The sequence below is a fragment of the Schistocerca nitens genome, chromosome 5 (assembly GCF_023898315.1).
Source record: "Schistocerca nitens isolate TAMUIC-IGC-003100 chromosome 5, iqSchNite1.1, whole genome shotgun sequence".
NCBI lineage: Eukaryota > Metazoa > Arthropoda > Insecta > Orthoptera > Acrididae > Schistocerca > Schistocerca nitens.
This window is the reverse complement of record NC_064618.1, coordinates 492,899,636-492,925,991: the sequence shown is the minus strand read 5'-3', so window position 1 is coordinate 492,925,991 and position 26,356 is coordinate 492,899,636. Positions and strand designations below refer to the sequence as shown.

The window sequence follows — 26,356 nt, the reverse complement described above, 5'->3', positions numbered from 1 at the left end:
TGGCGCGTTTCTCGGTATCGGATAAAGATATGTGGAAAAAGGGGAGCTGGCTCTTCTAGATAAATGCCTAGAGAATATAGAGAAAAAGAACTACTGATTTCTTGAAATTACTGAAACCAGTCGGCTTTTATTTTGTTCTTAAATTTTTTTTACTATTCCATTACCGGTTTAGAGCTGCCTAGTGATTCATCATCAGTTCGTGGCGAGAATTATTCACATTATGAGATAAATTTGGTTGCTTTACTTACAGTGATTAATATCCGTTGCTTGGATATTAGTGTACACAGTATTCTCGAAAACATAATGAAAGTTTTCCAGTGATTGTAATTGTACTGCACTTTACACACTTATCCACAGGTAACACGTTCCACATACTTAACAAGACGTAAATAAACCGAACTGTATGGCCCTAGTTATGTCAAAGAGTTGGTGTTAGGACATACTCTGTTTTTTCAGCTCCTGTAATACACTGTGGCGTCAATAAGTATGTATCTATTTCTCTATTCACGATAAATAACAGCCAAACAGTTGCAGGGTAAAGATTTATTGAAATTCTTGACCACGGTTTCGGTATACTTAAATGTACCTTCATAAGACGCAAAAATACACTGTGAACTTCACACGCGAGGTACTGTTGCTATGCCGTGTTCTCATCGACCTTCTCTTCATAATTATGTTGTATAAATGGAGATGATGTTTTAACTACTGACGACGCCTTTGGCGAGATTGTTTTGTGTATCTCCACTGCAGGACGTGATTTTAGTGTATTTTTGCTTCTGATGAAGGTATATTTAGATATACCGAAACCGTGGTCAAGGATTTTAATAAATCTTTATCCTGCAACTGTTAGGCTGTTATCATTTTTCAACAGTTGATGTTTCAGCCATGTTCAAAATCTTGATATTTCTCTATTGTAAAATAACAGGCAAAATTAACATGGATGAAAGTATTAAAAGAAGTGCTTTCCTAATTTGGTCAAATGTCTAGCTTTAAAGATTTCTGTAGTAAAGAAGAATCACACAACGAGTATATACTGTTAAAACGTTAAAATAAGATTTTTTTACCGTACGGTTTATGACGGAAAAGGTAGGCTCAATACCGGAGAGAATAGCGAGATCGATCGCACAAAGGTGGCGGTAAGCCTATCTTTTTGGCAACCCGCTTATACTCAGCTTCTATCGTAAGCGCTGAGGTCGCAGTGTGTGTTACGCGTTCGTCACTGAAAACTTATAAACGCGGTTTCGCGATTTGCAATGGAAAGCGCGTCACATATTGCGAGGCGGGATTTCACCGCCGCCTCAGCAAAGGCGCCGGGACCGGCCGGCAGTCAGGCAGCAGCAGCGCGGCAGCGCAAACAACCCGGTGCCTCGGCCGCCCTTCATAACGCCGCTGTCATCACCGCGGCAATTAAAAGCGGCGGAGGCGGCGGGGGCGGAGAAGGGGGTGCTGGTGGGCGGGGCACGCCGGCAGCTAGGCAAACAACACAACACACTGCCACTGCGGAATTCTATTCATTTCTCTTTTGCCAGGATGGAAGATTTTGAGCGGGAGAGAGAAGTGGGTGGAGCACAACATGGGGAGGACAGGGAGTACAGCGATGTTCGAGGGGTTTTCGTAAAGTAAGGTGCGATCGGACGCGAAAGGGATCCACCCATCCATCCAAAACTGCTACACCTACCAGCTACGTCTGTGCATTGCCGCTGCTCCAACTTAGAGATTTGTTGCAGCGTTGTTCCAGCTTTCCAGTACCCTCGTCATAGAAGGCAGCCGCCTGTGCTTTCCGCCAGTTCTTAACGCTGATCTGCAGTTCGTTCTCTGTGCCAATATGTTGTCTTCATGAGTGTCGGTGCATTTCAGCAGAGGTCAACATCAGGGGAAGCCAATTCAGGGCTGTATGGTATATGATCAAGCACTTCCCATCGAAAGCGCTGCAGGGACGTCATCATTGCCTCTGCACCGTGCGGCCGAGAATTGTCATGAAGATGACAAGTGCATTATGTGGGGTTGCATGAAATCAGGCGAAACCTCGCAGCGGGCACCCTTACTCGACGGGAGACACTACTGTTCTAGGCATCTTTACGTGCTGACTGTGCGCTCAGAACTGAAAAGAGCAACGTGACGCGATCGATGAGCGTACTAGAGACACTGTCCAACACACCTGTGCAACGTTTCATCGAGTTTCATTGTCGCTTCCATTTCGCGACATGTTCGACCTTACTTTCTGAACACCCCTCCCAATACGATCCTAATCTGCTGCTGTGTGATAAGTATTGACCATATCGATGCCTGATTTGTAAAGTGAAGACTTCGGTACTTATTTTATGAACTTAGTGTATTTTCGCTTTTGGTACAGTGAGCGTCATTTCCGCTGCCCTTTCAGTTGTTTGCAATTAAGTTTCTTATTTAATGTTTATGTGAGTATTTTTAGCGATCAGTTCTTCAATCTGTAAAACCGAAGCAATGAACGGATCGCTTTGTTGTCCGTCTGTCTGTCCGAATGTTAAGAAAGCTTGTTCTCAGGAACGAGTAGACGTATCCAGTTCAAATTTAAGTCACACATTAAGGGCTATAGTCTCTTGGAGGTGTAAAAATGTTGAGCTAAGTAAATTCAATAAGAGATACGGCTATTTATGTCGCATATTTTGATACCCGAAAACCCTCATCAAAACCTATAGTATCGTACCCTTTGACCTAAAATCATGAAATTTATCAAGTCGCAAGGTTTCACAATAACAGTAATGGGAAAAACTTCAAAAATTCTTAAATTGTAACTATATAACTCGAAAAAATACTTTTTGCCATCTTTTATCCGTCTGTTTGTCTGTCCATCGGCTAAGGACGTTTTGCTCTGGAACAGTTTACCGTAGCAAGTTCAGATTTATGTCATATATTAAAGACTACGATTTCTCGGCGGTGTATAAGTTCTAAGCTTCTAAACCAATGTAATCTAAAGATACGGTCCCTTAAGCCACTTGTATTTCAATACTCGAAAACTCACTCATCAAAACCTATAGCTTGTGTTCCGTTCGTTGAGCAGAATCATTAAATTTGACGAGAAACCAAACTTCACACTAAAAAAAAAAAAAAAAAAAAAAAAAAAAAAAAAACCTCAAAAAATTGTTAATCTGTATTTATATCACACGAAAAATATATTTCTTTTGTCTTTTGTTATCCGACTTCAGACTTGAAATTAAAACATTCTTGAAACCCCTGCAATCGATATCTTGGTAGTTCAATGTCGATGACAGGCAAAAATCTATTCCCTCGATTGCCCAAATGAATGAACTGTCTATACAGTGTGTTTCAGAAGTAATGGTCAATATTCATGGATATGATAGAAATCACTCAAAACAAAAAAGTCAAGTAAACACGGGTTCTAAACCTCGTACGTTAAGAGATGTGAGCAATTCTTGATCTTCGATACTGTGAAACAAATCTGTTCAACTGCAAGATATTCGTTTTCCGTATTTTGGGAAATGGTAGTATGGACCAAAACAAGAAAAAATTTCCAGTATACATGCGCTCTAAAATGCATGTCTTTCTTGTTCATTAGAAGAGTTGTGTTTCAAAGTAACGAAGACGAGCGAGTGCTCATATCCCTTACGGTATAAATTTTCGAGCACATGTTTGCTGGACACTTTTTTCTTGGTTTGATTCATAACACCACTTCTACAAGTATGGAAATCAAAGAGCTTCCAGTAGTAGATATTGGTTTCACAGTATCTAAGATCAAGAACTTCTCACAGCTCTTAAGGTATGCGTTTCAGAGGTTATGTTTACTTGACTTTTTTGTTTCGAATGATCATTTCTGTCGTACCCCAGAACTTCTGAAACGCCCTGTATAGTTAAGTTTGTACGGAACCCTCAGTGCACCTGGCCAATTTTTTTGTGTGTCAGAAGACGTAAATGCAGTAGCTCCGAGAAGAGTACTAATCCAGCTACTTTTGCTTTTGATTTCTAACGAATTTGAATCAAAACAATAATCGACTATATTAACAGAAAACGCATTCTGAAATAAAGCATAAATTTGAACGTTTTGATGTACAAAAATTTGTCACAGTCTATATTTTCATGCCTACCTAACTTCTTCGAAGCCTATTTTTGGCACATGTGAATCTTTAGTTTTGGAAGCTTGGAAGAGTCGCAAGTATGAGCGTGAGGATGGAACTGTGTTAGCGTGCTTGTTACTCGCGACTAGATGATTACCGGCTGTAGATAGCTGTTCGTTGTTTGGATTGTACAGAAGAAAGTTTGAATCCCCTGTTATTACGACGAAAATGGAATGTGTCGTTTAGGTCAAAAATACACGAAGATATATACTTGCGTATCCTGAATTGAATAAACAGCCATAACGGAAGTTTCCGTGTTACTCAAGGAACTGAAAAAATCCCAAACTATTATTAACAACAGGTCTATAGAATCACGCGCCGATGTGAAGTGTTTGCAATCATTGAATGTACTCCTCTCCAAACTAATTCGAAGCGCAAAATAGAAGCTGTCTCTTGTAAAATGCGTTCATTAAGTAACTGTTCTCAATAATATTATTGTGAGAGCTGAGTACATTTCATATGAAAACACATCGGTTTTCTTGGTCTAAGAAAAAGTTATTTCGACGGAATATAGTGCGATTTATGCGACCAATGAAGACATTCAGATAAGGACAATAATGAAAAGAGAATTCATAGAAAAATCAGGGAAGGCAGAGGATTGTGACGGCACCAAATTATAGATCCCTGAACTTCAAGAGGTCTAGTGTTATCGGTGCTCAATACGCGGCTAGTTGAGAGAGGTGAAGGTGCTGTAGCCACGTTAAGTGGTGAGGTGCCGCTAACGGCAGTGTAGACTGGGGCGCTACTCCCAACCTGAGATCAGGCACGCGTGCCTGTAAGCACAACTACTGAAAAGACTAAAATTCTCTTTTGAGATCGTTGTACAGTGACAGTCTTGCTCTGAGGGCAAGTCCAATTAGTGCACAATACAATCTCCTCTCTGGTGTAGGCACTGCTGCGGCGGTGTCCTACGTTGTCGAAGATTGACGGATCCTTCTTCCGACAGGAGAGGTGTGATAAACTGGAGCGGTGCGATAAACTGGAGCGGTAGCGACCTCTGCAGCAGGTCACTAGAATTTGCCAGGGATCTCTCTACGCCTGGCGAGTCGGCCGTTCTGTGTCGCTTGTGTTATCTGAGGGAAGTCTGTCTTGCAGGAGTTGCGACTCACGATCACTAAAGAAGACTCACATACAAAGCGGTTATAATTACAGTGCAACTACTCACGGTGGTTCATTGTGGGCTGTAATTATCGTATGGCAACGAAACTTATTTGATAATGCACTAACGTGGAACGATGTACGCTTGTAAAAAATTAGTTCCAGTTTTGTCCATCACGAATCTGCCACTATACACTGTTTGTCCCACGATGTGACATCCAAGCTGTCATTTGACAAGCCTTAACGCGAGTGAACAGTATGGCTATAGGGAAGAGAGACCATGCGCTCTTAGTGAAACTGATTTATGTGAACGGCAGTAATTACAGTGCTGCATTGAGAGAGCATCGCCGACTCAGATGTCTGAGGAGTGGCGCAAAGTCATTTAAATGATTTAAGGAAGATGTAAATAAAATTCGAAAACACGGGTGAGCTTGTTGTGACGCCTCGAAATGGGAGGCGTTCTATCCCGGTGGAAGTTGTTGAGGTTGCTGTTGCTGTAACTCTCCATGTACCAGGTAGTGCTAGTGCTTTTACAGTGTCACAAGAATGCATGGTTCGCAGGAGAGCTTCTGTAAAGTTTGGAAGGTAGGAGACGAGGTACTGGCGGAATTAAAGCTGTGGGGACGGGGCGTGAGTCGTGCTTGGGTAGCTCAGTCGGTAGAGCGCTTGCCCGCGAAAGGTAAAGGTCCGGAGTTGGAGTCTCGGTCCGGCACACAGTTTTAATCTGCCAGGAAGTTACACTGATGCTCATTAAAACTGCAGCACTAGGAAGAACAGCAAATAACGAAATTTTATTTGTCATCAGTATGAGCTAGAAATATACAGGGTGGTCCACTGATCGGAACCGGGCCAAATATCTCACGAAATAAGCGTCAAACAAAAAACTACAAAGAACGAATCTTGTCTAGCTTCAAGGGGGAAACCAGATGGCGCTACAGTTGGCCAACTAGATGGCGCTGCCATAGGTCACACGGATATCAGCTGCGTTTTTTTAAATAGGAACCCCCATTTTTATTAGATATTCGTGTAGTCCGTAAAGAAATATGAATGTTTTATTTGGACTTTTTCGCTTTGTAATAGATGGCGCTGTAATAGTCACAAACATATGGCTCACAATTTTAGACGAACAGTTGGTAACCAGTAGGTTTTTTAAATTAAAATACAGAAACTAGGTACGTTTGAACATTTTATTTCGGTTGTTCCAATGTGATACATGTACCTTTGTGAACTTATCATTTCTGAGAAAGCATGCTGTTACAGCGTGCTTACGTGTAAATACACTCCTGGAAATTGAAATAAGAACACCGTGAATTCATTGTCCCAGGAAGGGGAAACTTTATTGACACATTCCTGGGGTCAGATACATCACATGATCACACTGACAGAACCACAGGCACATAGACACAGGCAACAGAGCCTGCACAATGTCGGCACTAGTACAGTGTATATCCACCTTTCGCAGCAATGCAGGCTGCTATTCTCCCATGGAGACGATCGTAGAGATGCTGGATGTAGTCCTGTGGAACGGCTTGCCATGCCATTTCCACCTGGCGCTTCAGTTTGACCAGCGTTCGTGCTGGACGTGCAGACCGCGTGAGACGACGCTTCATCCAGTCCCAAACATGCTCAATGGGGGACAGATCCGGAGATCTTGCTGGCCAGGGTAGTTGACTTACACCTTCTAGAGCACGTTGGGTGGCACGGGATACATGCGGACGTGCATTGTCCTGTTGGAACAGCAAGTTCCCTTGCCGGTCTAGGAATGGTAGAACGATGGGTTCGATGACGGTTTGGATGTACCGTGCACTATTCAGTGTCCCCTCGACGATCACCAGTGGTGTACGGCCAGTGTAGGAGATCGCTCCCCACACCATGATGCCGGGTGTTGGCCCTGTGTGCCTCGGTCGTATGCAGTCCTGATTGTGGCGCTCACCTGCACGGCGCCAAACACGCATACGACCATCATTGGCACCAAGGCAGAAGCGACTCTCATCGCTGAAGACGACACGTCTCCATTCGTCCCTCCATTCACGCCTGTCGCGACACCACTGGAGGCGGGCTGCACGATGTTGGGGCGTGAGCGGAAGACGGCCTAACGGTGTGCGGGACCGTAGCCCAGCTTCATGGAGACGGTTGCGAATGGTCCTCGCCGATACCCCAGGAGCAACAGTGTCCCTAATTTGCTGGGAAGTGGCGGTGCGGTCCCCTACGGCACTGCGTAGGATCCTACGGTCTTGGCGTGCATCTGTGCGTCGCTGCGGTCCGGTCCCAGGTCGACGGGCACGTGCACCTTCCGCCGACCACTGGCGACAACATCGATGTACTGTGGAGACCTCACGCCCCACGTATTGAGCAATTCGGCGGTACGTCCACCCGGCCTCCCGCATGCCCACTATACGCCCTCGCTCAAAGTCCGTCAACTGCACATACGGTTCACGTCCACGCTGTCGCGGCATGCTACCAGTGTTAAAGACTGCGATGGAGCTCCGTATGCCACGGCAAACTGGCTGACACTGACGGCGGCGGTGCACAAATGCTGCGCAGCTAGCGCCATTCGACGGCCAACACCGCGGTTCCTGGTGTGTCCGCTGTGCCGTGCGTGTGATCATTGCTTGAACAGCCCTCTCGCAGTGTCCGGAGCAAGTATGGTGGGTCTGACACACCGGTGTCAATGTGTTCTTTTTTCCATTTCCAGGAGTGTATCACATTAATGCAACAAATGCTCAAAATGATGTCCATCAACCTCAATGCATTTGGCAATACGTGTAACGATATTCCTCTCAACAGCGAGTAGTTCGCCCTCCGCAATGTTCGTACATGCATTGACAATGCGCTGCAAAAAAAAAAAAAAAAAAAAAAAAAAAAAAAAAAAAAAAACGCAATTGATATCCGTTTAACCTATGGCAGCACCATCTATCGGGCCAGTCATAGTGCCATCTGGTTTCCTCCTTCAAGCCAGACGAGTTTCGTTCTTTGTGGTTTTTTCGTTTGATGCTTATTTCGTGATTTATTTGGTCCGGTCACTATCAATGGACCACTCTGTATACGATACGAAATTTAGAACTGAGCTGGCACCTATAACAGCAACAGTGGCTCAAACCCGGCCGAGCATCAACTCGAACTGAACTTTGATGACAGGTATGGGTACAGCATTTTACGCCGTTTCAATTCTATGACACATTTTATAAATCATTATAATTGGTTATTGGTGTCGGAAACACAAGACTAGCTGTTATGAGTGGGCAAGAAATTGGGAGAGAGTGCTGATTGGAGTAACTGTCGTACAGCAAATGTATCACGTCTCAAGACAGAAAGAGCAACAGGTGCTGTTGAGTTATCTAGTTGAAGGAAAACGGCACGAGGAGACTGGCTAGAGCCACAGGATTTACTACGTCAGGAACAAAACGTATGCTGTCCAAATTATCTTCTATCTGAGACAGATGTGAAAGTGTTGTATAGCAACACACACCTAACCATCACACGATGTGTTGGTCTCGTATGACGATGATGACTGCAGTCTGACAACATTATTCCTGTTTGGAGCCTCCAAGTACGTGTCCGACATACGAGGAGTGTTCTGTTATAATGTAACACTTCTTATTTTCCCTCCGCCAATTTAAGTTCAAAAATGCGGAATGTGCCGTGGGACATTGTGGAATATTTCCATTTCAGACGCTACAGTTTCATAACGTTCCGATAGATGGCGGCGGTATACGAAGCCTTCAAAATGGCGTCTGTAACGGAGATGCGTTCCAACCAAAGAGCTGTCATTGGGTTCCTTTCAGCGGAAAACCAGAGCATTGCAGATATTCTAGGCGCTTGCAGAATGTCTACGGACAATTGGCAGTGAACGAAAACACGGTGAGTCATTGGGCGAGGCGTCTATCATCGTGGCAACAAAGTCGTGCAAACCTGTCCGATCACCCGCGTGCCGTCCGGCCGCACACTGCACAGACTGCTAGGATATTGGAACGTGCGGACACTGTCAATCGAGGTGATCGACGGATTACAGTCAGACATCTCTCTGCTCTATTGTATCTCTGCGTTGGTGGTGATGATACCCATCCATCAGATGGGCTCTCAGAAGTGGATGCCTGCTGGATTCCTCGCCGTCTAACAGAAGACCATAAAAAGCAACCAAGGACCAACTGTGAGGAATTTATCGTTAAAATCTTTGTCGAACCTCATCACATCATCACAGACGATGATAGGTAGGTTCATAATTTCGAACAGGAAACAAAAGCGCAATCCGAAGAGCGGCGCTACATCATCTCTCCTTCAGTCGGTAAAGTGATGGCGACGATTTTCTGGGACTCTGAAGGCGTTATTCTGTTTAATATCTTCCCAGATGGTGCAGCGATCAACTCTGAAGTGTATGGTGCTACCCTCACAAAGCTGAAGAAACGACTTCAGTGTGTTCGTCGCAGAAAAAATGGGAACGAACTTCTCCTTGTCCACAACAGCTCATGTGTCACAGACGTCTGTTCACCCTAGAGGAGCTCACAAAACTTCATCGGAATGTTCTCCCTCATCCTGCCTACGTTATTAGTGGAGCATAGAGTGGTACTATGGCGGCATATAGGTCCTCCCAGTAGGGTGGCATAAGACTGTGGCATTGAACGGAGATTGTGTTGACGTGGCTCTAAAAGCCCGCAACGTCGAGCGAATAATATCAATTTCCTCACGGAAGAGTCGCGTTGCGCCACTGAGATCTTACATCGCGTTAAGAACAGCCTTCCTGAATCCAAAGATATCATACTCACGTGACGGTCGAGGGAACTCGATCAACGCAAACGACAAGAGCGAGGAACGATATATCGCAGTGTCTATAGACCGTCATCCTGCCGATGTCGAATTACCACATGTAATGTGAAACGTAAGAAATCATTCTTCTAATGTTTCCAAGAACTAATTTAGCTTATCTTTCACACGATGCTAAGGTATTTCAAGTTGGTTACTTAACTGTTATATCATTTGGCGGGACCCATGTAGCTAATTTCATCTTCCGAACAGCAAAATGTAATTTGCAATAACATAATGTCAAAGTACTCGTCATATTATGATGAGCTAGAACCAACGCGTTGTAGCATGGAAGCAATGAGGCTTTGGTAGGTCTCTGGGAGGATTTGGCACCACATCTTGACACACAAATCATCTAGTTCCCATAAATTCCGGGGAGGGAGACGATGAACTCTGACAGCACGTTCAATCACATCCCAGATGTGTTCGATCGTGTTCAGATCTGGAAAACAGGGATCACTTGGAACTTGCCACTGTGTTCCTCTAACCAGTCCATCATACTCCTGGCATTGTGATATGGTGCATTATTTTATTGAAAATTGCCACACCATCGGGAAACATGATCGTCATGAAGGGGTGTACATACTCTGCAGCTAGTGTCCGGTACACCTTGGCCATCATGATGCCTTACACGAGTTCCACTGCACCCATGGATGCCCACGTGAATGTTCATAACGGAGCTGCCACCAGCTTGGCTCCGTCCCGCAGTACAGGTGTCAAGGAGCTGTTCCCCTGCAAGAGGCATTCACGCCCTCCCACCCGCATGATGATGAAGGTATCGAGATTTATCAGACCATGCAACGCTCTTCCACTGCCCCAACGTTCAGTGCCGATGGTGAAGTGCTCATCTAAGTCGTAGTTGCCGATGTCGTGATGTTAACATTGGCACATGCATGGGTCGGCTGCGGAGGCCCATCGTTGTGTGTTCGGTACACTGTGTTCACACTTGTACTCTGCGTTGAAGTCTTCTTTTAGTTCCGCAACAGTTTGCCACCTGTCCTGTTACCACAATGTGCCTAGCCTACGACGTTCGACATCTGTAATGAGGGGTGGCCACCTAGTCACCTAGATGTGGTTTAACCTGGGCTTCGCCACATGTTGAAGACAATCACCGCAGCACTCCTCGAACACCCGACAAGTTGTGCAGCCTCCGGGACATCAAAATCTGACCTCGTTCAAACTCAGATAGATCGCAGGCCTTCGCCATTCTACACAAGGACAGCACGCTCACTGATTCTACACGCACGATGTTTATATCGGACCAGCAGCTATTCCTGGGCAGGTGACGTTGCTGTCACATGGACGGTTTTATATCCGTAGTAGCTCCGCGATTATGATGTTCTTGCTGATCACTATTATATCCATCTTTTGGTAGGAATATGTGTAACCAGATTGTTTATTTACAATTAGAACCTTTTGTTACGAACAATCGAATAATGAAAGGGACAGCAAAAATACTGTTTTTATAATGTTTGCAACCTACAACAGCTCTGATTAACTTATCAGCTTACTTTGCAATTCCAACTCATAACAACGCTTATTTACTTAGTAATTACTGAAACTCACAAAACGAAATCTTCTTGACGATGTAAATAAAGCGATCATCTGGACTGCTGAAATATTTAATGAAATTCTCTTCACATTAAACAATAATGTATTCATATTTGAAACGAGAAACAGGAAGATTTGGGATGGGGTAGTTTCAGAGCAATTAACAAAAACGTAAAAATCATTGTTCATTTGCATCATTTCACTTATTTCTCCATGAAAACGACAGATACGTATTTGACCTTATATCCTATTTAACGTATTTCAGTTGTAACTCCCGAATGATAACAATTTATGTTATTTAGAACGATTTCTGTGATTGTAACTAACTAAATTCCTTTATGTAATATTCCGATTGTCAGCGAATGTTTATAGGACCCACGAGTAATCGCGCGAGGAGGCCAGAACGATGTAAAATTTCGACAAGGACAAGAGCATCAAGATCAGGATAACTTAACGACATTAACTATTATCCTGAAGATACTGAGCTGTACCCACCAACTCGCTTCCCACGCCCGGGTTCCCGGGTTCGATTCCCGGCGGGGTCGGATTTTCTCTGCCTCGTGATGACTGGGTGTTGTGTGTTGTCCTTAGGTTAGTTAGGTTTAAGTAGTTCTAACTTCTAGGGGACTGATGACCATAGATGTCAAGTCCCTTAGTTGGCTGGCTCTGAGCACTATGGGACTCAACATCTTAGGTCATAAGTCCCCTAGAACTTAGAACTAGTTAAACCTAACTAACCTAAGGACATCACACACACCCATGCCCGAGGCAGGATTCGAACCTGCGACCGTAGCAGTCCCGCAGTTCCGGACTGCAGCGCCAGAACCGCTAGACCACCGCGGCCGGCCAAGTCCCTTAGTGCTCAGAGCCATTTGAACCATTTTTGTAACTTCATTTTCAATTACCATTAACGTTACGAAGCCAACGGCTTTACCGCAGGTCACTAAAGTTAAGCACAGTCGGGCTCGGCCACCTATGGAATGGGCCACAGTCCAGCTCTGCCGAGTGCTGTTGACAAGCGCGGTGCACTCAGCCCTTGTGAGGCTAATCGAGGAGCTGCTTGATTGAAGAGTAGCGGCACTGGCCACGAAGCTGACAACGGCCGGAAGAGCAGTGTGCTGACCACATGCCACTCCGTATCCGCTTCCGGTGACGCCTAAAGGCTCAGGATGATACGGCGGTCGGTCTTTACCGTGGGGCCTTTAAGGCCTATTCGGACGCTGTTTTTACTAATGTTATGAAAAGACCATTGACTTTCAGTTTATTTCCTTTTTTTGGGACAACATTCTTTTATCCACAGTGTTGCACGTACACCGCACAGGTCAGTTATTTTCCCTTCTTGCACGACCATATCATAACCTTCTCACAAAGAAATGACATTGAGATGCCATATCTGAATAAGAAACTGGTTGCGTAATCATTCTTTACATGCAGAATGTAATGACGTTATGCGTACCTAATTCCTGTGGTTACCTTGAAACGCTAATCATCTGCGTGTCCAGGCATGTAGCACACTTTAAGCTGTTTGTACATTTGGGCATTCCGTCTTCATGGCGTTACAACTTGAATGGCCAATAACGTATAGAATGAGGACAGCACTCTCCTCGATGTAGTATTTTGTTACAGAATTGGAGGCAAACTTCTTGTGTCAGCTTTCAAACAGTACGTAATTATCATTCTCAGTTGTCAGTATTTGTTTTAATCAGAGTCGAAACCAGCGGTTAGAACCGCAAGAAACGCTTAGTACAGTACCAGTGGTTCCTTCACCGCTGGCTCTCTAAATAATCGAAGTCCAGTGTATAAAATAGCTCCAAACGTCTGATCACAAATGAGTTAATCTATCAAATACTTGACTTTAAGCACCTACAACCTCTATGGTGTCACTAAGAAAAAGATTAGAAATGATTTGCAATCATGTGTAAAGTTTGTTGGAAGACGCTACATGCCCTCGTTCTCAAGTATCGGATGATTATAGTCTGCGTAATTTGAGCGCTTGAGTTACACTGCATCATATTGCCAGAGCCGTCTGTGGGCAGCGCCTCCTCTAGCCAGCAGAGGAACTAATTGCCTCAAGACAGTATACACTTGCCGGCCGGGATGGCCGAGCGGTTCTAGGCGCTACAGTCTGGAACCGCGCGACCGCTACGGTTGCAGGTTCGAATACTGCCTCGGGCATGGATATGTGTGATGTCCTTGGGTTAGTTAGGTAGTTCTAAGTTCTAGGGGACTGATGACCACTGCAGTTGAGTCCCATAGTGCTCAGAGCCATTTGAGCCAGTATACACTTTTTAACACTTGGCGTACTATATTAGGCCTTTAACACACGATTATACCTCTTAATGAGTAGCTTAGAGCAGCATTTTAACTTTTTAAATTCGGACAATAATTATGTGATGTACTGAAAATAAAAATTTTGCCCTTGGAAGCCATTAGATACCAACCCTGCAACTGGGATTACGTGACCCCGCTTAGTAAATATAGATCAGGCTTATCGAGTCATATGGATCGAGCCACGGACAATTTCAGTTATTAGACATACCAACAATATTGTCCATTGCGAAGCCATCATACAAGTCTCTTATGAATCAGCACTGAGAATGTTGCGAACCAGTTGTTTTCAAACTGGCGCGTAATATTCTCAGTACTGATATACGCAATAGTTATTTCTGTATTCCCGGAACTATCGATTCATAATGCCAGAGGTCTATAGGTAAGGCCTTCTCTATCTAGCAGAGCAGTTAAGTTAATGAAATGAAATTTAAAATCGAGCTGAATATCATTCAATGCCAGCGACGACTATTCTGTTCGTATGCACTTGCTACCTAGACCACCAGCCACCATGGAGATTTTCGATCAAATGCAATGGCTGCTGAAGTCAACATTAGATTCTTTCCGATTCCAGTGTTCTTATCAAATTCATTCTTGACGAAAATCGGAATCTATTAGCTCATATTACGGATGTTAATCACGGAACTATTAAAATTATACCGGAGACGGTATCGCTATTTACAACCGAGTGCCAGCTACCAGTATCTGCATTTGAAGTACACAGATGAATCAAAACACTATGATCAGCTCTTTAACAACGTGATGGTCTACGTTTGAAACGCCAGAGATTCTTCGTGATATCGATTCTACAAGTTCTTGCTAGGTTTCTGGAGATATGTGAAACCAAATGTCTAGGAACAGTGAAGCGATCCCCTCAAGTTATCAGACGGTACGCGTGGGAATGTGGCTGGCGCCCAGTAGCGTCCCAGATGTGTTCCATCGGGCTCAAATCAGGTTAATCTGGTGACAAAGCCATCAACGTAAGTTCATTATCACGCTCCTAAAATCAATTGCAGAAAGATTCTGGCCTTGTATAACGGGCATTTAATCTGCTGCAAGATGCCATCGCCGTCGGGTAAGACCTCCGGGGCGAAGGTAATCCACAATAAAGTGTGTTGTCCACGTCTGATGACGGTGAGTTCAATCGTTACCACACGTGCCACTGATAATATCGTTGGAGAAACATAGGAGTCATCTGCTGCGGAGAAACTTGTTAAACAATGTGACTGAAAGGTGTGCTACGAAACACTTGTGCTTGCGCCAGCATTGTGATCTGTCGTCAGATCTGACACAGATCGCAGCCTATCAGGCTTTACAGTGGAGGCAAGCCTCGAACCACCACGTTCTGTCATGAGGTGCGGATGTGCAACACTTACACCCAAACCTCCAGATGTCAGACACCCATATCGATACCAGTCGTTGTGTGTCGATAGAGCATCAACCAAAACTCCGACAGTTCGTACTCTGTGCTGTCGTCCAGCAGAATGGGCATAAACGTTACTTAAAAGTAGCACCAGAACTACGGAGCACAGGAAAAGCATAACTGTAACTAATATGTACAGGTTCGGTGGGGAAGTTCGTAGAGCGTTAAATTGTCGTACCGAGGACCCTGGGTTCATATCCCAATGATAACAATTTTTGTTTATTATATTGTACGCGAAAGTGTTGTATGGGACTATTAAGACTCTCCCACGTGTGATGAAATTGCTTCTTTATTCTGTTCTTCCGACTGTGTGTGTTTATTCTGAAAAACTGAAAGTCCACTATCTGCTTCACCACGCTTCATCCGACAGAACGCCACACCTATCTACACAAATGTAGTCTGTAGTTTTTCTACTTTCAGCTAACGAAGCAAAAGAAAACTGCCAAAAGAACATTGCTAAAAAGTACTTTTACACGTCAGGAAAATGTTCTGCTATACAACAGTTTCGTGCGCATACAGGTAAAACAAGCTGTCATCACGGGGGTTTGAACGCGGGACGTTTGGCACACCGACCTCACGCTCTGCTTACTTACCCACACGAGAACTGCAAAAGTATGACTCACAGATATATTTTCCTGTGCTCTGTAGTTATGGTGTTATTTTTAATTACTGTTTACGCATGTTCTCCTGGACGGCGACATATAGCACGAACTACATCGGTGTTTTAGTTGATTATCTACATACAACATTTAGTGCCGATCTGAATGTCTGACATATGGAGGTTTGGGTGTTAGAGGCCACTTCCCATAAATGCTCTTGACAGTAGAACGCCAACAGCAGACCAACTTTGCATTTTCCGAGATGTTTATCCCCAGACACTGAGTCCTAACCATCTGCTCTTTGTCAAAAAGCTTTTGTGTATGATGCTCCCATTATCCGTACATAACGGTGCCAGAACAATTTCCCACTCGCCTCTGCTCCTCTTATAAACTTCCCTTGCCGCGTTACGAGCCGGCAACGCCATCAGGCGGTGTTTAGTTTGTAGCGCCAAGTGGGCGTAATGTTTTGGCACTTCACTGCCTACCATGATGTCACTCTGAAGACAGCAATCATCTTCGCCGCAAGTACACCACCGGAAAATGAAATGCAACACTCTCTAGGACAAGATCACTTTGTTGACAAGTGAGGTGACAGGTAGTTCATCTTTTTAGGTGTATGTGACAGCCAACTCAGACCGTATGAAACACATACGATGTATTAAACGGTGCTCAAGTAGTCGCGTTACTACACAGTCTACAGACCCCTTCCCCTGACTCTGGAGGCTACACAGGCGTATATTATCGCATGTAAACGATAATAAAGGCACCCACAGGCATCCTGCGCTGGCTGTCCCGAACATCTCGCACCTTTTGATGCAATTCGGTAATGATTCCTACAGGTCCTGGAGAACGAGTAAAATCCCGCCACATCATGCCAGGTATGTGTTGAACTGGCGAGAAATGTGATGATGTTTACACCACGAGGAGCACATTTCGTAGCAGCAACAGTTCGTGGCCATGTCTTGTACGGTTAAAAAACACATCAACCTTCCTGTCGAAGAACTGGCAGTAGCGTCGCACCAAGAGGTGAATTTTCGTCCACATCTACAAAATAAGATCTGCTGCTAAGTAAAATTCAGTATCATGTTGGTCTACCTCGTGAATTATAATACTGATAGATCCTACTGGGGTGCTGTCCACGAAGTGGTTCAGAGATCGCTGATCACACAGATTCCACTCTTCCGAATTCGTCATAGGTGTGAGGTGGGTTTCTGAGACGGCGCTCTGCAACTTTCTGTTGACTCCAAACGTACTCAGCGGAGGTCATGGCAGCAGATACCGCAGGAAATTCCATTCGTTTGAGTCTTGCCTTCTGGAAGAAATTGTTCACGAGTTACGTGCTGTGCTCTCGTGCAGTATCGACAGTGTCGAGACGAGCCCACCACCCAAATATTCACTGTAGGCCACTGTAATAGGCTGGTCGTTCTGTGCCCAAACTTCACACCTCTCAAATTAGCTTCAATAGCAGTCTGAGGCGTTTGACTTCCTTACATGATACTCGAAAAAAGGCATCAAGTTACTGACCTTGTCACTGAAGACAATATGTGGATACTAATCGAGGCTCCATTTCAGATTTTCCCTTCCTTACCTTCTTCGCGTTCGTCAGAGCTGTGGAGCTTGCGCTGTTGTCTCTAATAAACGCTCAGAGACCAAGTTTGTCGTGTGAAGGCGGTCTTGCAAAGTGAGTCCTCAAAGTACTTTCATGAGGAATCCCTTCAGTGCGAGGTCGAAAATTCAATCCCCCGTAACGCTGATTTGAAAGTGTTAACAGTTATGACATGAAAAATATTAGCTGCTAATTACTCACTATGTGCGTCAGGGCGGCGACAGAAAGTGAGTGTCCGGGAGGTGCAGAGACCAACCTTCAGTGGAATGTGTGTGTGTGTGTGTGTGTGTGTGTGTGTGTGTTGTACTTCAGAAAATTGACATCGTCGATATACAAGAAATGTTCAAAATAAACCATTAACTTGCACCATGCACATCGAATGAAGAAGGTGCGCCACTGTGATAACAAATGTTCGCACCATTAAGTTCGAAGGCGAACTCCTTGGGAGTTACAAACCGTGCAGGACGTTCAGATAGGTATCCAGTTTTAAAGAATGAATGTAGAATCATATTGGCGTAACAGGGTTATGAGAAATGATGGAACGTGTCGACATGCAACCGAATGCGAAACAGTCTGTCTTGGAGCTTGTTGTGAAACTGGCCATCCTATAAGGTGTAGCTGCAGATAGTGCGACAGTATGCTTTTAGGCACGGAAAAACCAAACATCCAAAGGCTGAATTGGTCAAGTGGTTCTAGTTGGTAAGAACTGCAGTGTCACACACTTCTCAGGAGGTTTACTTCGCTCGAAAGGAGTATGATTTTTATACGGAGACCAGGTCTCAAGCAAAAGCAAGTAATTTTGACCAGCTATTGGCCAAAAGCAATGGTCATACCATAATTGTAGGTCTTTTACACCTATTTTGCCGCTCTTGCTTGCTGTGACGTGAATGTAAGTATCATACTGCGCATGCACAATCACAGACACGGGAAAGAAGTGAAGGGGGCAGAGCACCTCGAACGGCTCGCAAACTATTTGCCATCCAGATTAACAGTCGGCATTGTTGTATGCGAATGCGTCAAGGCATTGACGTTAGTCGATCTTGATGCAATTGTCTGGGTGCTTCTAATTTCCAGGGTTCCAGTAATATGCATTTCCTCTTCAAATCCCTATTGCTCAGAGTTGAAAACAAATTCCTTACTGGACAATGGTATAAGTTTCTTTATCTCATCTACAAATGCATCATGAAGTCGACGCTTTGCTTAAAATTTGATTATCTTACGTCTTCCAATTCGGCAGCTCTGTTTCACGTTAGGCAATCACCCACTGCTTCCCTTGAAGTCGCTTTAAGCTATGTTGCGTGCAATTTTACATAAATAAAGTAGTAGTTCAATATCATGTACATCCTGTAAATTGTATCGAGTATCCTTGAAACGCTAAAACATCAGTTTTTACAACAAGTGCGCCGTGCCCTCCCTTAGATGTCCGTAGTTTTTCTTATGCGCTGCACGATCATTTTGCTGTGGACTTCTTCAAAATCTGTTCATAACTATGCTGCGGATGATCTTCCATGTACGTAATTGTGTTTAGTAATCTCTCCTTAGACAACGATTATCCTTTACTGTGTTTCACTGCAGATGGAATTTGTGGTTCCCTGTCCGACAAGGATTATGAACCACATGGCTCGACACTTATTTCACTATCACTTTCACCTGTTAACCACGTATCGTCGTCATTGTACTCCTCACGTACATTGTCCACACAGTCGAGCGTGTACGACACCACACATTCGACTGACTCATATTGCAGGGACGCTAATATTTCATCTGCCACTTCTTTCCCGCTCTCCGAAATTCCCCCTCCCCCTCCCTGAAACAGCCCTGTAGGTTTTTCATACTGTTTGTGAGCACCATGTACATATACTAACTGAAAAAAATCGCAACAGCAAAAAGTAGCGCCACTATGAGGTGGCAGATGAGGTTTGCTTTAAATACATGCTGTAACGATCCTGAGCGTTTGTTTCCTTTGAGATTGCACGTGGTGAGTTGATGTTAGTCAAGCATGCCTTTTAGGCAACAAAGAAGCGATTACCAACACCTCACTGAGCTTAAACCAGGGCGTGTAATAGGGCTACGAGAAGCCGGTCGTTTCTATTGTGACATAGCAGAAAGGCTTGGCAGCAACGTAGCCAAGGCTGCTGGCAGCGGTGATCACGAGAATGCACATTCTCAGGAAGACTGCACTCCGGGTGGCCATGTGGCCCTACGGAGAGGCCACATGGCCACCCGGAGGTCAGTCTTCTTGCGAATGTACGTATGTGTGTTTGGCGTATGACTTTGTCACATCGCACTGCATGTGCAGCAGCAATTTGAGCAGTAGTTGACACCACAGTGACACAATGATCTGCTACAAATCAATTGCTTCAAGGACAGCTCCGAGGCAGACGTCCTGCATTGCTCTGACCTCAAACCACCACGTTTTTTGACTTCAGCAGTGTCAAGCGAGAGCTCATTGGAGGGCAGGGTGGAGTTCTCTTGTATTTTCTGGTGAAATGTGGTTTTGCCTCAGTGCCAGTGATGGTCATGTGTTGGTTACAAGGATGACAGCCGAGCGCCTGCGATCAACGTGTTGTGGCCTAGACACACTGGACCTACACCTGGAGTTATGGTCTGGGATGCAATTTCATACGGCAGCAGGAACACTCTCGTGATTACCCCATGCACTATGACTAAAAAATTTTAAGTTAGTCTGGTGATTCGAGCTGTTGTGCTGCCATTCATGACCAGTATACCAGGTGTTGTTTTCCAACAGCATAACGTTCACCCACATACCGCTGTGGAAGCCCTGCGTGCTCTACGGAGTGTCTGCTTCGATCTCCTCAATCACCAGATCTGTTTTCAGTCGAGCACATAGGGGACTTCATCGGAAGACAACCCAATGCCATCCACAAAGAGCACTAACAGTTCCTGTGTTGATCGATCAAGTGCAACAGGCATGGAACTACGTCCCATAAATTTACATCCGACACCTGTATAACACAACGCATGGACGTTTTTATTCTTGCATTCAACAGTATGATGGTTACACTGGATATAGATGTCCCAGTATTTCACATTTGCAGTGGCTTAAGCAACTCGTGGTCTTGGGATAGTAACCACTTAAATATGTTATCTAGATTAATGTATTCCCGAAAGTTCATTACATTAATTAATTTTTTGTGCTCCGATTTCGTTTCAGTTAGTGTATATAAAACACAAACTATGCAAATCACGGTAGTGATGTGGCACGCGTATTGAGCGACTTACAATGTATGGAAGACATGTCTTCTAAATATGTATGACGGTTCTGTTTAAAATCTGTGGGTATCAGTCAGTTAAAGATCGTTGAAAAGTCACTAATATAAAAAATATAAATGAGCAGTGCAGCAACCTACAGACAAAGCAAGATTCACGTTACGGCAGGGAGCTACCATCGGTAGTGCAATGAGCACCATCTCTGGCGATTGACAAATTTATGGCTTTCGCACCGTGGCACATAAAAATGTTTATGATTTTCCAAGCAAAATACGTTCTGTACATCTACAACCGTTACATAGCTCTTGTCACTTAGCCACTGGTACACTTATAACAAAAAATTGCTAAACCTGCGTCTTACATTCAAAAGTACTTGGCTCGAGTTAAAAACGAGCGAATACAAAAGTACCCAAAACATAATAAATTCTGTCTCGCAGAATAAATTCCGTGTCGCAGAATAGATCTCTTACGAAATTTGTGACTGGAGGCGTATCAGTTTATTTGAAATAAAAAAAATATAATAAATGGTAGTGTGATGTGCGACCCAAATAAGGACATTAAGAATGTAGGTATTGTGCGACGGTAAAGGTAATATGAGCGAGATACATAGAGGGAGAGAAAGAAAAAGAGAGAGAGAGAGAGAGAGAGAGAGAGAGAGAGAGAGACAGACAGAAAGAAGGGGGGGGGGGTGAGACAGGGAAAGAGAGAGGGAAAGGGATGGAAAGGAACATGTGAGTCTGAAAAGAGCGATTTGCCAAACTGGCTCGAAATTTCGGAATGTCTCACGAAGCAGCTTGCGGAATATCGTATGTGGAAGAAGAAAGAGAAGTGGTCGACCGCTTTCAGCTCAGTCGGTCGTTCTGGGTAACTGCGAAGTGGATCCGCGCTGGAAACGTCTCCACACCCAAGCTATCCTCTCCATCTGTGTTTCATGCTGATGAGGGGAGCGAACGGCGAAACGCCTCTTCCGATGGAGAAGAAACTGCACGAAAGTCTGAGACCCGGAACTCGTGCAAGCGCTGCGGCTCTGTCGGCTTCTCAAGGCTGCTTTCTTTCGACCCAGCGTTAAAACTGCTTGATATGATTGTTGGTTTGACTGAATCATTAGACATGAAAGTTTAGCTTTGGTTATATGAGGTCCCAAGATATTAAGAGAAAACTTTTAAGACATTTTAACTTTTTTCTACTTTAATGACGGCCTCAATATAACTATCAATCACGTGACCATTAAGAAAGAAGATTTTTAACTCATGGAAACAAATTTTTTTCTTAAATGTCCTGTAGCGTCGACACCTGCACCTGTCAACATTCATTATGTGCTAAATGCGATAGTTTCTTACCAAATGTGGCTGAGAAATATGCAAAGGCAGAAGCAAGGAGCAAAACTGAATAAACATAAGTTAAAAATACAAAAACAGTACTTCTTCGGGACATTTCATGAAGAGGGGTTCGAGTGGTATGTCACTCTGCCGAAGCCTTCTGCCCAACGTTTGCCTCGATAAAACACGTCCAGTGGATGCTGCGAGCTCACATGCCAATTTCCATCCAGTCGTGCCGTTACAGCCAAATAACGGTCCTCTCTTCTGAAGTCACACGCGGTCGGCCCTGCCCTGGTCTTCGGTCTCTGTACACTGTCACAACATCCGAGAAACAACAGAGCGATTCACACAAAGCCATCGGGCCACATCAGTTTGAGACTGTCCTGCTCCACCACAGAGAGTCTGTTGTTCAGTTTCTTGATACTTTCTCTGGTAATGAACCACAAGGTAGCAGGGAAGTCAGCTATGCCTCAAGCCGAGTAAGTGCTTTCATTGCGTTTCCGTTTCACTTTAAATGCTACAGATTTGTTTTGCTTGCTATTTTGATACAAATTACTGAATTAATAGTTCAGTTTTTTGATACTTTCATTATATGATGAATCACTTGGGTTTTGAGCCCGTTTGGAACCATTTACAATGAATGAATTTTTCCATAACATCTCCTCCTGCTCTCTGGATACCATAGGAGTGACTTCGCTTGCCTTTCTAGCAAAAGTAAAGTGACTGAATTGGAGGTACTTGCTTTGTCTGAGAATCCACATGACATGTACCACGCGAGAGTCCAGGAATGATCTCACGATCTGAAGTAATTTACAAATTCAAATGCTCCTCTGGCCTATTCCGATTTATGTCGAATCACTGGAGCTAATGTTCGTGCAGTATGTTTATTTTGACTGCTTTCCTTTCCCTGTATTACTATAATAAGTCACTTATCTGATCAATGTCGCGTAATTGAGAACCTCAGCAGAATGTTGTGTCTCATTCTTCCCTCGCCGTCTTCAGCGTGAATTTGCCGTTAGTGCTGACGTAGTGCGTCCTCCTCCTATGACTTAGAGTTAATGGTATGATTCTTTACAGGTGTGTTTTTTTATTTTCATTCGTATTTTCTGTTTCACTGTCAAAATATGGCACGATAGATTTCTGAACCGTAAATGTTCTACAACATTCACGGTTTTACAAAATTGTTAAGACTTTTGTGGCCAATTGTTGACAAACTGCCAGTTGACTTCTGTCTAGGGTTCTTCGGCCGACGTTTGTTTGATGAATTTTCTAACGGTTCGCCACCAACAACGGAGTGTGAAGCTTTGACAATGCCAGCCACTCGTGCTGGGGAAACGTCAGAAAAATCATCAAACGAACGTCGGCTAAAGACTCCGAAATAGAAGCTAACAGGCACTTCATTGTATTACTCGTTATCCAACTCCTACCACACCATCCCAAAAATCAATGCTTATCACTGATTCTGCTACGCTCGTATTCAAAAATGCCACTTTAACTTACTTGATTTGTTAACCTTAGGAACAAGGTAGAACCAAATGCTAAGAAGTTTACATGCACCTTAGTTCCATGTATCATTGCTTTAAACAGCAGTACTCGTAATGATTTACTTTGCCAGGGTTTTGTTTAATTGCTTTGGTAATTAGCTTGCGTATAATCTCTGTCTATTAGGATTTCTCCCTCTATCTTCAATGTATAAAATGACACATGCTACGTGTATAAATGACTCTCGTTGTCAGATTAAGGATTACAGGCTACTTGCACCTGTATTGTCCGAACGGCAATGAAAATTGCAAAGTGAATGTAACACTCCCACCACTATAAGTATGCTGTGGTATGGAATTTGCGGTTAATAACAATAATCTCATTCAAAGAAATCTGAAAAAATCTTTCAGTGTCCGGTAGACTATTCTGCAGGTTTCATTTGCGACAGGGTCCCAGTAGGTTAAAGAAATGTGAAACCTCATAGTTTCAATTCCTGTTTGAATGGCTTTCTTGATATTCTCTGCTTTTGTTCAGAATGGACGTTTCTCTTATGAAAAAGGAAGTCAATTTACAGAAATAATGCCGACTGAATAATCTTGTAGTTGTGTAATTGAAATATTCTTTTTCTGAGAAACAGTAAGTGTCCAGATACAACATAATCTCAACATACATAATTTTCACAATTATCCGTACACTGCCTACGGATGTAAAATTTTATTTACAGAACGTTCTCACAGCAATTGCACTTTACAGGCATTAGAGACAATCTTGATGAAAAGTTTCAGTTACGAAATAATTTAGTCTGGTACAGAATTTATTAATAACACTAAAATCTGTACACGTTTCAGGCAACAGTCATCATTAGAATCAAAGGAAAGGAAGTAGATAAAGGGTGTCCCGTCAGAGGAATAAATGGACTGTCATTTGAAGTTACTTCCCTGCTTTAAAATTATGCTTGTATGTGATAAGCCTCATGTTGAAAACCACATTCATTTGTGCACAAAGGGAATGAAAGAAAGTGACAGTTCTAGCTCACAGGAAAGAGGCTCCAATTTGATTGAAACTGCGATTGTGCATAGAAAATCGATTCTACACTACGTAATTAAGACTACACGGAAACGCTTTTCTAGTGTCACCTGCCGAGGTCAATGTTCGCAAAGCTCACTTTGCGAAATGCGTGAAGCAGTTACCATTATGCCCCGTCAACGTCAAAACAAGTTTGGAGGGGTCAGACTGAGCACACTCGAGGATCTATGTTTTACATACCGTGGACTTTCGGCTCATACAAGGCATACGGGGTAGAAGAGGGTGAAACGCAGCAACAAACAGAAACTAGAGCACCCAATGCCACAGGATGCCTGGCATGTTGTCCCCATAACCAAAATGGTCTGAGTTCGGAAACAGTGTTGGCTAGAGACTGGATTAGTAATGGATGTGGACACCTCTGTGTTGACGACTAGACTAATCTGCAGGACGGAATGGAGGGGGTCTTGACATTGTACTTTTTCTCGTTCTCCACGAATTACTGACACCTTAGACCGTAGTGGTCACATGGCCACCGGCGTTGGCGTGGTGACTGTCTAATCCCGCTTCAACCTAGTCTAAAAGATAACAGTATGGTAACCAGCATTATTGAGTAGCATAGTGAACAAATTCCAAGTATCATAAGTAAGATACATCAGTCATAAGTAAGATACAGCATCATTCATTGGGTACAGCACGCTACGTTTTGCTACGTTTTGAGAGCAATGTGCTATGCAACCACCGAAACAGGGAACTTTAAGTTCGAGGTACTGTCGCTCCTTCAGGCAACTCCATACGTCGTATTCCATCAAGGAAATGCAATGAGTTCGCAAAGATTCTCCAAAGAATAAAGGGTACCACTCCATCCCTAATGAAGCACTGGTACCCCTTTCTGTGGTCTATAAACTCGCCTCGTAATTACTCATAGAATACGTAAGTTCGACCGAAACTTGTACGGTTTGCTCCTCCACCAAATATATTTGATGTTTCGTGGGTTTTCATACAAATTACATTATGTGACGTTGAGGAAGGTGTGGGTATGGATGTGGGTGTGGGAGGGGGGGGGGGGGCGAAGGCGGGTTTCTCAGGAACATATCCGCTTTTGGGCTCCATCCCACGAAACTTAAAGGCACTGATTACTGTGCACCATGCTGAATCTCCAAAGTCACAGAGCACGTAAAATTTCTCAGTCCTGATCAATAATCCACAGATCAGCAATTTAATTTATGGAATAACGTTCTTTCCGGTATCGATCAGTGTGTTATAGCGTTCACGAACATTCGTATGTATTTAGTGGTAAATTAGAGTACTAAAAACGGAATTAATGTAAATAAAGACCCGATATTCGTATTGTAATATTCATTGTTTTTCCTTCATTTCATTCGTTCCAGCACCACCGTCGTCATTTGAGATAGGAAAAATTGTTCTCTTAAGTATTTTTGTGAGACATTTGTGCACTTGGCCTGAGGTTTCGTAAATTTATTATGAGTTCATGTAGACTGTGTGAGCAGAAAAGGAGACACAACTGAGTATGTGTGAAGGTATAGTGTACATAATCCAGAGAAAGTGGGAAGACAGCTGTTAGAAGTTTTAATTTCCGATGGCTGTCTCTGTAAATGATTCGTGGTAATACTCACTTCTCAGTCTCGACGTAACTACGAATACTTAGAGATATAATGTACAAGAGTCTCTGCCTAATGTAATAATGATAATGTGAAAGATCTTATGTCGAATGTGACTAAGTTTAGTGAGGAACTTAGGAAATTGTACGAAACAAATGACAAAAC

At 43.7% G+C, this 26,356-nt stretch overlaps 1 protein-coding gene across 1 annotated transcript in view; it reads right to left on the bottom strand.

Annotated features, from left to right (window-relative positions):
- Positions 1–1,378: 1,378 nt before the first annotated feature.
- Positions 1,379–26,356, bottom strand: part of LOC126260549 (apical junction molecule-like) — a 199,401-nt gene continuing 174,423 nt past the window's right edge. Inside the window, exon 5 of the mRNA XM_049957883.1 lies at positions 1,379–1,470. Coding sequence (XP_049813840.1) covers positions 1,379–1,470 — 92 coding nt within the window. The remainder of the gene's footprint in view (positions 1,471–26,356) is intronic.